This window comes from Schistocerca serialis, chromosome 10 (assembly GCF_023864345.2).
Source record: "Schistocerca serialis cubense isolate TAMUIC-IGC-003099 chromosome 10, iqSchSeri2.2, whole genome shotgun sequence".
NCBI classification, from domain to species: domain Eukaryota; kingdom Metazoa; phylum Arthropoda; class Insecta; order Orthoptera; family Acrididae; genus Schistocerca; species Schistocerca serialis.
Window position 1 is genome coordinate 60,598,774 of NC_064647.1, and position 13,592 is coordinate 60,612,365.

The 13,592-nt window shown below is 44.5% G+C and overlaps 1 protein-coding gene across 1 annotated transcript in view; it reads left to right on the forward strand.

The window, feature by feature from the left end:
- LOC126424927 (juvenile hormone esterase-like) overlaps positions 1 to 13,592 on the forward strand; it is a 148,084-nt gene that overhangs the window by 113,425 nt on the left and 21,067 nt on the right. Inside the window, exons 8-9 of the mRNA XM_050087771.1 lie at positions 9,785 to 9,950; positions 12,156 to 12,288. Of these exons, the coding sequence (XP_049943728.1) occupies positions 9,785 to 9,950; positions 12,156 to 12,288 (299 nt within the window). The remainder of the gene's footprint in view (positions 1 to 9,784; positions 9,951 to 12,155; positions 12,289 to 13,592) is intronic.

The following is a 13,592-nucleotide window of genomic DNA, read 5'->3' on the forward strand; positions in this document are numbered from 1 at the left end:
GAAACAGTATATGGTCGTGAAATGCCATTACCGTTTCATATACTGAAATTGAAGACTGGAGAGTCTGTTAAGGGGTTTGCCAGAGTGATTTGGAAATTTTGGAAAATAGTATGAAGAGCTAATACACGAGCATTGGAGAAACGGGAAGAAACAATGGACCATACGAAAGAATTCCACAGTGTAAGGTTAGTCAGTGTGTGATGCTATCGACTTCATATACATCGAAGGGATAGACAAAGAAGATTTTTGCAAAGTGTCATGGGCCTTATCCAATGGCAGAGTTACGTCGTCATAAAAGTCGAGATTCAATCGTAGACGCGATCGATAGTTGTGCAAGTAGGGCAGTTACAACCTTTTCAAGGGAGACCGGAAGTTATTCCAGGGATAGGGGATTCAGACCAGAAATGGAGAGTGAGGAGAAAGGTATCGGGACGTAACCAAAAGGTTGTGAATGAAATGGTAATGAGGTACCCATATGGATTAAGGCCCGACATAGTCATTTAATTTTTTTAGGTTAGGTACAGATTTAATGTAATTAGTAAAGCAGCTGTGGAGCAGCAATGAATTCAAGAGGGAGGAAAGTAACAGTATTCCCGGCAGTAGGTGAGGTGCAGAGAAGGCGAGACAATGCGGTGTGTCAGAGCTGCAGAAGAGACAGTTAATCAGAATATCAAGGGACTACAAGCCGAAGTAGAAACCTTTGACACCGAAGTAACGACAAAATGGTTGCAGTGCATAGAAATGAGTGTTTGGGAAGCACAGGGGGAAAGCAACATAACTACAGGAGGATATGCAGCAGGCTGCAAGAGGTCAGCCAGGAGTAAACAAGCTGTCACCAGAGCAGTATTTAGAGGGTCTAATGAAAGTACAGAAGCAACAACGACTGAGTTGGTTTTAAAACTTGATCACAAATATTTACCCTTTTATTGCAAGGTAGCCATACTATCGGTGAGAACTGATGGAGTGAAAGTTTATATTTTTGTTTCTATACCAGTACTTGGCAAACAAGTATGTTATGAGTGCTACATAGTTCATGCGTATCTAGTCATGTGGGGGATATTGGAAAAACGGAGAGTTTGCTATTAATTGCAAAAGACAAAGGAAGACATGTAGAAATGGAGAATGCAAAGTTGCAAAAATTTCCACTGAGGAGAAATCACAGTCCGTCCAAATATGGTAAAAAGAGTGAGGCAGGATTCCTGCACATTGAATTTGCTAATGGCACATAAGGAGGTAAGAGAATGCAATAACGATGTGCTCGAGCTGCAATAGTACTTTCAGCGGGTCAAGACGCACTGGTTGTACTTTCCCTTTGACAAGAGGATAGTAGTGACTAGTTGTTTCGAGCAAAGGGATGCTTACATCAGCAAAGAGGCTAGCATTAAATGGGAGTGGTTTGTCATGAAATGGGGCGTACTTTCCGTCTGCCTGCCATAATTTCAGGGTTCACACATCTGAATATATTGCAGCCTCGTTTGTATTGGCCAGAAGAGCCCATGGAAGTGCTGCCTGCAGCAAATCGAACCAGCTTAAATGACGCTCTAAGGCCGGAATTAGTGCAGTATATAAACATGCTTTTGAACCAGCTGGAGGTACGAGTCTCCCTGGAACCATTATAGCATGTTAATTTATACCGGGAAAATCACTACTGGAAGTAGACAACATTGACTATTGTCATATCAACCACCATAGCAGTACTTGTTCTGTTAAGCGTAGTCCTTATTTTGATAGGTAAAAGAAGAAGCAAAAGAGTGAGCTCGGTACAACTGTCAATCAGATTCCAGTGAATTGGATACCCCAAGCATAAAAGGAGCAGAAGGAAGCTGAATGCACAAGGGGGTAGTACATGAGCTTGATCCTTACCGACAGTACAATACAGTATGAGATCCTCACAAAATAATAATTATACTACACTACTGGTCATTAAAATTGCTACACCAAGAAGAAATGCAGATGATAAATGGGTACTCATTGGACAAATATATTATACTAGAAATGACATGTGATTACATTTTCACGCAATTTGGGTGCATAGATCCTCAGAAATCAGTACCCAGAACAACCACCTCTGGCCTTAATAACGGCCCTGATACGCCTGGGCATTGAGTCAAACAGAGCTCGGATGGCGTGTAAAGGTGCAGCTACCCATGCAGCTTCAACACGATACCACAGTTCATCAAGAGTAGTCACTGGCGTATTGTGACGAGCCAGTTGCTCGGCCACCATTGACCAGACGTTTTTAATTGGTGAGAGATCTGGAGAAGGTGCTGGCCAGGGCAGCAGTCGAACATTTTCTGTATCCAGAAAGGCCCTTACAGGTTCTGCAACGTGCGATCGTGCATTATCCTGCTGAAATGTAGGGTTTCGCAGTGATCGAATGAAGGGTAGAGCTACGGGTCATAACACATCTGAAATGTAACGTCCACTGTTAAAAGTGCCGTCAATGCGAACAAGAGGTGACCGAGACGTATAACCAATGGCACCCCATACCATCACGCCGGGTGATACGCCAGTATGGCGATGACGAATACACGTTTCCAATGTGCGTTCAGCACGATGTCGCCAAACACGGATGCGACTATCATGATGCTATAAACAGAACCTGGATTCATCAGAAAAAATGACGTATTGCCATTCGTGCACCTAGGTTTGCCGCTGAGTACACCATCGCAGGCGCTCCTGTCTGTGATGCAGCTCGAGGGTAACCGCAGCCATGGCCTCCGAGCTGATAATCCATGCTGCTGCAAACGTCGTCGAACTGTTCGTGCAGATGGTTGTTGTCTTGCAAACGTCCCCATCTGTTGACTCAGAGATCGGGACGTGGCTGCACGATCCGTTACAGCCATGCGGATAAGATGCCTGTCATGTCGACTGCTAGTGATACGAGACTGTTGGGATCCAGCACGGCGTTCTGTATTACCCTCCTGAACCCACCGATTCCATATTCTGCTAACAGTCATTGGATTTCGACCAACGCGAGCAGCAATGTCGCTATACGATAAACCGCAATCGCGATAGGCTACAGTCCGACCTTTATCAAAATCGGAAACGTGATGGTACGCATTTCTCCTCCTTACACGAGGCACCACAACAACGTTTCACCAGGCAACGCCGGTCAACTACTGTTTGAGTATGAGAAATCGGTTGGAAACTTTTCTCATGTCAGCACGTTGTAGGTGTCGCCACTGGTGCCATCCTTGTGTGAATGCTCTGAAAAGCTAATCATTTGCATATCACAGCATCTTCTTCCTGTCGGTTAAATTTCGCGTCTGTATCTCGTCATCTTCGTGGTGTAGCAATTTTAATGGCCAGTAGTGTATATCAACAAAAGACAATTGCAGTACTCCCATGTACCGAAAACTAACAAAAAAATATCCACCAAAATATGGACAGGGGCATGAATAAATAAGTTAAAGTGAAATGCATTTTGGAGACGAACCGAGCAGGAGGTTAATGGCATCAGAAAACCCCACTTAAGAAGAGAATAGCGAACTTAAGCACAGAAAGGGATAAGGCCAGACCAATAGATTTTTTGTTGAATGTAAATACAGCCGGGACCGAGCGTAAGAGACGGCGATTGGCTGGAGCCATACTGGGCGATGCAGACGTGACACGGTGGGGAGATCCCCATTGTATAAAAGCATTTTGAGGAATAAATTTCTAGATATCTCTCTCGCCTCGCGGAGGGCCGCGCAAGAGTGTGGAAAATATCGAGGGCATGGAGAGCATTGCTTTCTGCGAAGTGTGAACGATACGCTTCACGTATCACGGCGACAGACAGCAAAAAGGTAGTTAATTATTCCTGCGGGAATTTTTGCCGGCAAAGAAACTGTGCACGTCGCTCCAACCCTTAGCGAGAGTGCAATAGCCATTATTTCGACTAGGGGAAAATTAACGTTCTCCAGAATGGAGGAAAGTCGAGACTGAATGAATTCAGCAGAGTAGGGAATCAGCGTTTCCGATCCAGCGCGGAGACAGCTGCTCGGTAGAGTACCGTCGCACATCAGGCCGCGGTAAGTGTTGAGTCGAGGTTATGCTCACTCCAACTTGAGTATGCTTTGACCACTGAATATCAAAAGCTACGATACCAACCCACCCTGTTAAGTCCCATAGTGCTCAGAGCCATTTGAACTAACCTACCCTCATATTGTATGGAGTGTAGCCATGTATGCAAGTGAAACGTGGACGATAAATAGCTTAGACAAGAAGAGAATAGAAGCTTTCGAAATGTGGTGCTACAGAAGAATGCTGAAGATTAGATGGGTAGATCACATAACTAATGGGCAGGTATTGAACAGAATTGGGGAGAAGAGGAGCTTGTGGCACAACTTGATTAGAAGAAGGGATCGGTTGGTAGGACATGTTCTGAGACATCGAGGGATCACCAATTTGGTATTGTAGGGCAGCGTGGAGGGTAGAAGTCGTAGACGGAGACCAAGAGATGAATACACTAAGCAGATTCAGAAGAATGTAGGCTGCAGTAGGTACTGGGAGATGAAGAAGCTTGCACAGGATAGAGTAGCACGGAGAGCTGCATCGAACCAGCCTCAGGACTGAAGACCACAACAACAACAACAACAACAACAACCCTCATATTGAGTACATGAGTTTTTTCATTGGTTCAAAAGGTAAATTTATTCTCCGCCAACTCAGTGCATTGACCACCTACGAAATCGTAGATGTACATGAGCTAATGAAGATTTTAATCATTCTTTCCTGTCATAAAAATTTTTTCATGTGTAGAGATAACGATTTTAATAATCGTCAATTCAACATGTGCAAGAGTTAAATGTTTTGTTAGTGTGTTGAAAGTAATTGAACATGATTACTGTGTATTGCTTTACCCCTGAAAGCACAGTTGATGAATTAAATGTAGAAAAAAAGAGAATAGCTGTTTTGTATTTCTAGAATAGATCCCAAACTTTCACTTTTATTAATTCATGCATTCTAGTTACGTAACAGCACCATTTCTAATGAATTTTGCTATGATCTGCACCTGATATTAGCTGCCATACAGGGCAATATTTATATATTAAATAACTAAAAACCCTCCTCGATTGCGAAAAAAGCACCTAGTGTTAACCTAGGTTTCGGCATAGATAACTACACTTTCTTCAGAACAACAACAAAACCCACAAGTGCCTAAGAAGACCTTTGTTAATCATTAAAAGAACACCATAGCTATACATCTATAAACGAAAAAAAAAGGAAAACACAAACAGTACATATGTACAAAGTCAAAACCACTATTTAACTTGATGGTGTACGCTCCACGTTACGTAGTGGTTTTGACTTTGTACATATGTACTGTTTGTGTTTTCCTTTTTTTTGTTTATAAATGTATAGCTATGGTATTCTTTTAATCATTGACAATGGTCTTCTTAAAAACTTGTGGGTTTCATTGTTGTTCTGAAGAAGGTGTAGTTATCTGCGCCGAAATCTAGGTTAACACTAGGTGCTTTTTTCGCAATCGAGGCGGGTTTTTAGTTTTTTAACATATTAACCAATGATTGCTGACGCGCTGCGATGTTGAAGGTTCTTCAATATTTATATATTCCGGAAAACGTTTGACTCTGTGCCCCACTGCAGACTCCTAACTAAGGTACGAGCATATGGGATTGGTTCCCAAATATGTGAGTGGCTCGAAGACTTCTTAAGTAATAGAACCCAGTACGTTGTCCTCGATGGTGAGTGTTCATCGGATGTGAGGGCATCATCTGGAGTGCCCCAGGGAAGTGTGGTAGGTCCGCTGTTGTTTTCTGTCTACATAAATGATCTTTTGGATAGGGTGGATAGCAATGTGCGACTGTTTGCTGATCATGCTGTGGTGTACGGGAAGGTGTCAAAATGGCTCTGAGGACTATGGGACTTAACATCTTAGGTCATCAGTCCCCTAGAACGTAGAACTACTTAAACCCATCTAACCTAAGGACATGACACACATCAATGCCCGAGGCTGGATTCGTACCTGCGACCGTAGTGGTCGTGCGGCTCCAGACTGAAGCGGCTAGAATCGCTCGGCCACACCGGCCGGCGGGAAGGTGTCGTCGTTGAGTGACTGTAGGAGGATATAAGATGACTTGGACAGGATTTGTGATTGGTGTAAAGAATGGCAGCTAACTCTAAATATAGATAAATGTAAATTAATGCCGGCCGAAGTGGCCACGCGGTTCTAGGCGCTGCAGTCTGGAACCGCGAGACCGCTACGGTCGCAGGTTCGAATCCTGCCTCGGGCATTGATGTGTGTGATGTCCTTAGGTTAGTTACGTTTAACTAGTTCTAAGTTCTAGGGGACTAATGACCTCAGAAGTTGAGTCCCATAGTGCTCAGAGCCATTTGAACCATTTTCTTTTGTAAATTAATGCAGACGAATAGGAAAAAGAATCCTGTAATGTTTGAATACTCCATTAGTAGTGTAGCGCTTGACACAGTCATGTCGATTAAATATTTGGGCGTAACATTGCAGAGCGATACGAAGTGGGACAATCATGTAATGGCAGTTGTGGGGAAGGCGGAAAGTCGTCTTCGGTTCATTGGTAGAACTTTGGGAAGATGTGGTGATCTGTAAAGGAGACCGGTTATAAAACACTAATACGACCTATTCTTGAGTACTGCTCTAGCGTTTGGGATCCCTAGCAGGTCGGATTGAGGGAGGACATAGAAGCAATTCAGAGGCGGGCTGCTAGATTTGTTAGTGGTAGGTTTGATCATCACGCGAGTGCTACGGAAATGCTTCAGGAATTCGGTTGGGAGTCTCTGGAGGAAAGGAGGCGTTCTTTTTTCCCTTGTTCTGTTCGCGAGTGGAACAGGGAGAGAAGATGCTAGTTGTGGTACGAGGTACCCTCCGCCATGCACCGTATGGTGGATTGCGGAGTATGTATGTAGATGAAGATGTAGATATATAATGTCTGTTTAACACCCTGGGATTGAGAAGACAGTTCAGATGATTTGTCCATTTGCACACTAAGTGGTGAGCTAAGTTTGCACACATTGTTACACTCGGTGCGCAGTGCGGACAATCTCACAAAGTGACAGGATTAAGGAAACAATTTGTAAAATAATTCTTCAGAGGCGAAACAGGGTCAGAAGGGCCAGTCGCCAGGAAGTGTAGCGCAAAGGATAATCTAGTTTGGTCGACGCAAGGAACCGTGTCTTAATAAAAAGGAGGTAAATGTAGCATATTGACTGTATTCAGTCAAAAAATACGCCAGAGCAGTAGTGAGTCGCAACAGAGCCAGTCACAGACAGTCGAGACTGTTACGCATTACGAAGCAAAACACGGCAGATCGACTGTGCCAGCTCGGTGCGGTGAGGCAACAGCCGACACTGCAGTTCGCTAGCCGAAGAAGGGGAGCCTTTTACTCACCTGCCACTACAGAAGTGTTTGTAATACGTGCCTGGAGCCCTAAACCAACATAGTCTGCAGTGTATAAGTATTCGGCCTTTTGTGTGCTAAATCACTCTCACCTCAGTATCACAGCCTACACCACAAGCCTGTGGGACCCGCAGCGACATCTCAGAATGCAGTACGGGGTCCGCTGCTCAACCGGAAGACAGAGCAGCCTGCTCCGACTCACAGGGCAGCCGCTGACTGGCTGGAGGAAGTTCACGGCCATTGTCAGCTCTCCACCGCACTGTCGTCACGGTCGCAGCCGGAGACGCCGCCGACACCAGAATTCGAGTGATGCCTCCCTCGGGCCCCTCTTTGTGTGTCAGCAATGCCGACTGTCTGTTGTTTCGCATGAGAGGCAACTGGATGCCTCCACCAAGCTGGTTCAAATGGTTCAAATGGTTCTGAGCACTATGGGAGTTAACATCTGAGGTCATCAGTCCCCTAGAACTTAGAACTAATTAAACCTAACTAACCTAAGGACAGGATTCGAACCTGCGACCGTAGCGGTCGCGCGGTTCCAGACTGAATCTCCTAGAACCGCTCGGCCACACCGGCCGGCTTCCACCAAGCTGTTCCTGATGTACTGGTCCCGGGGGCCAGAATAAAGAAATTAATTGAACAACTCGACTGTTCTCCTGAAGGCTCATTTCACTCTCCATGAGCAACAGACTAAAGGACATTCAACAACACTGGGTCCTTTGATAGCTTTCGGTTCCAATTGCATATGTTTTGTAATTTTCTTGCTTATAACCAGATGGCGCTGTATAAAAACTGTGCATAACAGGAAAAAAATTGAGGTCGTATGCAGATTTAGTGCCTCAAAAACAAGGAGATTCAATTATTACCAAGAAAATAGTACACTACTGGCCATTAAAATTGCTGCACCACGAAGATGACGTGCTACAGGCGCGAAATTTAACCGTCAGGAAGAAGATGCTGTGAAATGCAAATGTTTAGCTTTTCAGAGCATTCACACAAGGTTGGCGCCGGTGGCGACACCTACAACGTGCTGACATGAGGGAAGTTTCCAACCGGTTTCTCATACACAAACAGCAGTTGACCGGCGTTGCCTGGTGAAACGTCGTTGTGATGCCTCGTGTGAGGAGGAGAAATGCATACCATCACGTTCCGATTTTGATAAAGGTCGGAGTGTAGCCTATCGCGACTGCGGTTTGTCGTATCGCGACATTACTGCTCGTGTTGGTCGAGATCCAATGACTGTTAGCAGAATATGGAATCGGTGGGTTCAGGAGGGTAATACGGAACGCCGTGCTGGATCCCAACGGCCTCGTATCACTAGCAGTAGAGATGACAGGCATCTCATCCACATGGCTGTAACGGATCGTGCAGCCACGTCTCGATCCCTGAGTCAACAGATGGGGACGTTTGCAAGACAACAACCATCTACACTAACAGTTCGACGATGTTTGCAGCAGCTCGGAGACCATGGCTGCGGTTACCCTTGTCGCTGCATCACAGGCAGGAGCGCCTGCGATGGTTCTGTTTACAGCATCATGATGGTCGCATCCGTGTTTGGTGACATTGCGGTGGACGCACATTGGAAGCGTGCATTCGTCATCGCCATACTGGCGTATCACCTGGTGTGATGGTATGGGGTGCCATTGGTTACACGTCTCGGTCATCTCTTGTTCGCATTGACGGCACTCTGAACAGTGGACGTTACATTTCAGATGTGTTACGATCCCTGCGAAATCCTACATTTCAGCAGGATAATGCACGACCGCATGTTGCAGGTCATGTAAGGGCCTTTCTGGATACAGAAAATGTTTGACTGCTGCCCTGGCCAGCACGTTCTCCAGATCTATCACCAATTGAAAACGTCTGGTCAATGGTGGCCGAGCAACTGGCTCGTCACGATACGCCAGTCACTACTCTTGATGAACTATGGTATCGTGTAGAAGCTGCATGGGCAGCTGTACCTGTACACGCCATGCAAGCTCTGTTTGACTCAATGCCCAGGCGTACCAAGGCCGTTATTACGGCCAGAGGTGGTTGTTCTGGGTACTGATTTCTCAGGATCTATGCACCCAAATTGGGTGAAAATGTAATCATGGGTCAGTTCTAGTGTAATATATTTGTCCAATGAATACCCGTTTATCATCTGCATTTCTTATTAGTGTAGCAGTTTTAATGGCCAGCAATGTAGTTCAAAAAAATTTTGTCATTGTAAACTATTATTTTTGTCATATTCACTCTAGATCTGTGAATCGAATTGTTAGAACCTTGCTTGTAATCCACAAGCCTCATACCTAAGTGTAGTGTGACTCAGTAGCAACTGAATTGCTTCATTCAGTCACGCAGTGACAACTATGTTCCAAGTTTCTCCAGCAGAAGCGAACGCTGACATGGGGTTCTCTCTGGTTGCCGCAGCTGTATGGAGATAGGACGTTCACCTGTGCTGCAGTCAGGGCAGCCAAAGTGCACAGTGCCAAGTCTTCCCAGCCAGTCTACTTCTACAACTTCGACATCCAGCGAGAGCTTGTTCCACAAGGACCTCTTATGGCCCAGTTGGCGCAGTCCATGGATAAACTCAAAGGTACTGTATTCTGTCGCCGTGCGGGGTAGCTGCGCGGTCTTGGTTGTTTTGTCACGGTTCGCGTGGCACCCCCCCCCCCCCCCCCCCCCCCGTCGAAGGTTCGAGTCCTCCCTCGAGCGTGAGTGTATGTGTTGTCCTTAGCGTAAGATAGTTTAAGTTACATTAATTACAGTGTAAGCCTAGGGACCGATGACCTCAACAGTTTGGTCCCACAGTACTTACCACAAATTCCCAGTTTGTATTTTGTCTCATAACAAAGATTTATGAAGATAGACAAATAATAGTATGGCGAGTGGAAGATGAGAAATAAAGTTAGGCATATAGAGATATAAAGATGAGCAAATACAGGTATGGTGTTAGATACAGAGAGAGTTTTAGACGCACAGAGGTAAACACAGATGAAGATGTAGCCACCTAGAGGTTGATTTAACCACATGAAGTGTCATAGTGGTAGATTTAGTACAACAGAGGAAAGTAAAGAGCTACCGGCGTAGATATACAGATAGAGAAGCAGAGAGAAATGTGGACATACAGAAATTGAAACAAATTGAAACAGATAGACAGAAAGAAGCAATTCAAAATAGAAACATTCAGAAAGATAGAAATATAGAGAGTAAGTTAGTAAGAAGGTAGATGTACAGAGAATGATAGGTGTATTCATATATAATGACAGAGATGCAGAGGAAGAGCCACAAGAAGGTAGAATGTAGAGTACAATAAAAATGTAGAGGCAGAAGGCGATGTAGTGGCATACAAACAGATGTAGAAACGGCTACAGATAAAAAGATAGATAAACACACAGGGACTGATAGAGCAATAGGTACATATTCTATGTATAACATGCACCACGTGTTGCAATTTTGTAAAACCAGTTTGTTCTTACTGTCTTTGTTACTGAATAGTACGTAAATTAGGGCTAAATGACTAACAGCCACATTACAAGTAAAAGGTTCAATACCCTCTCGTTTCAAAGGTTTAAGATTTTTGTGTAGTGGTGCTTTCTTTTCAATATTTTCGTTTTGAACGTTTGTCTTCATGTACCAGGTCATATAAAAGTCGTATTTTCGCATTAGACAGAGTTCCAGGATTACGTATTTCACAAATTTTTAAGTAATCAGCTTTGGACTATGTTGTACCGATACTGCTAAAAGTGGTTATAATTTTAATGCCGCTTTCTCAGTTCCTCTACAGGTGTTATGTAATGTGCGTCATATGCACAATGTACACTATGTGATCAAAAGTATCCGGACACCCCCAAAAACATACGTTTTTCATATTAGGTGCAATGTCCTGCAAGCTACTTCCAGGTACTCCATATCAACGATTTCAGTAGACATCGTGAGAAAGCAGAATGGGGCGCTCCGCGGAACTCACGGACTTCGAACGAGGTCAGGTGACTGGGTGTCACTTGTGTCATACGTCTGTACGCGAGATTTCCACACTCCTAAACATGTACAGCACAAAAGCGTACAGGCCGACCTCGTCTGTTGACTGACAGAGACCGCCGACAGTTGAAGAGGGTCGTAATGTGTAATAGGCAGACATCTGTCCAGACCATCACACAGGAATTGCAATCTGCATCAGGATGCACTGCAAGTATACAACGAAGGCTTTCACGACCGGATAGTACTGTTGTTGATAATTCTTCCGGGTTATATGGCCGTGGTCCATGGAATTCTTCTGTTCCGAACGTTTCGTCCAATACTACGTTGGAGATCCTCAGAGGTATGGCTGGTCCTGCTGAGTCCTGCCGACTGACGTGTCGGGCGTCGGAGAGCGGCCTAAATACCGAGGAAAGTGGGCGTGGTCTAGCTTGCACATAGTAGCAGAGAGAAAACTAGTCAAAGATAAAATGTGACTATCGATAATAGTCCGTCATAGATAAAAATCACTTATCGATTCTGTATCGCCACTGTCCATATTTCAAGGCCTCTTCTTTTCTATTAAAATTATCTTCATGTTCATAAATTTCAATAACCTCCCTATACAGTCGTGGATAATAGTTCTGTTCGATCATCGTATAATCATACAGTAACGGAGACTCCCACCTTTGGTGAACAGTGCGTTCCATTTGCGTGTTTGAGTGTCAACTGCCAACCTCCACAACAAGCGACAGTTGGCCGTTTTACCGAGATTTATGTTTTCATTGGTCCCTTGGCTATTTATTTTTAGGGTGACCACCAAGTAGGTCTTATTTCGTTGCAGGAACCGGTCATGGAGCAGATATGGCGTTCTTGTTCCGCAACATCATGTTTGGAGAACCGCCAGAGAAGGATTCCGAGGACGGGAAAATTGCCATGAAGATGACTCGCCTGTGGACCAACTTCGCCAAGACTGGGTGAGTTTGCGGAAATGCAGTATCTACTTCTACCTCTACATCTGTATTCTGAAAACCAGGCAGCATGTTTCCAGTCATCACAGTTCAATGTCGGAGTTGACGGACCCGGGCGGGGCGTAAAGTTTTGTGTCGTGCAGTCATCTCGGGTAGACGAGTGGGCCTACGACATAGCAGATAGCACTTCCCGTTGTACTACACTACTGGCCATTAAAATTGCTACACCACGAAGATGACGAGATACAGACGCGAAATTTAAGCGACGGGAAGAAGATGCTGTGATATGCAAATGATTAGCTTTTCAGAGCATTCACACAAGGTTGGCGCCGGTGGCGACACCTACAACATGCTAACATGAGAAAAGTTTCCAACCGATTTCTCATACTCAAACAGTAGTTGACCGGCGTTGCCTGGTGAAACGTTGTTGTGGTGCCTCGTGTAAGGAGGAGAAATGCGTACAATCACGTTTCCGACTTTGATAAAGGTCGGATTGTAGCCTATCGCGATTGCGGTTTATCGTATAGCGACATTGCTGCTCGCGTTGGTCGAGATCCAATGACTGTTAGCAGAATATGGAATCGGTGTGAAACGTCCCCTTTGAACAATTATACATGACTGTGCTTAAACTGACACACAATATTCTTAGCGCAACGCAATCTGACTTTCAAAACTCCCTACAAAAGAATGGCCCTGACTAACATTAACCTATACCTTTCACAAATCACTTACCTCATAAAAATCTTCGTTACTCGAACTACTGCAATACAGCGAGCGCCACTACTGCCAGCTAAATAAAAGATTCAAACTACGGAAGGCACTAACTACTGATAGGCATAGTTAGCAAATGAAAGATTTTAATAGAGGACAAACAATGTATTTACCTTAATAGTGTTGAAAACTCATAATATACATAGCAGTTCATGACATCCAGTCTTACAAATTTCCAAACTCCGCCATCTCTCTCCCCACATCCACCACTGCTGGTGGCTTAGCTCCAACTGCGCAACGCTACGCGCTGTTAACATCCAGCTGCCCAACACAACAATGGCCGACAACAATGCAAACTAGCCACAGACTGCACACAGCCAGTGATTTTCATACAGAGCGCTACGTAGCGTTACCAATATAAAAACCTAAACAGCATACTTACATAGCCTCCATGCTCCCCACAAAAAATTTTACTAATTGTTTTGGGCAGTGGCCAATACAGATTTGAAAAAAATTTTCATAATTACAATAACAAAGAAATCAAATGCACACACTTGTTGATACAATGTTGGTCAAAAACTAAAATTTTCTCACAGTCC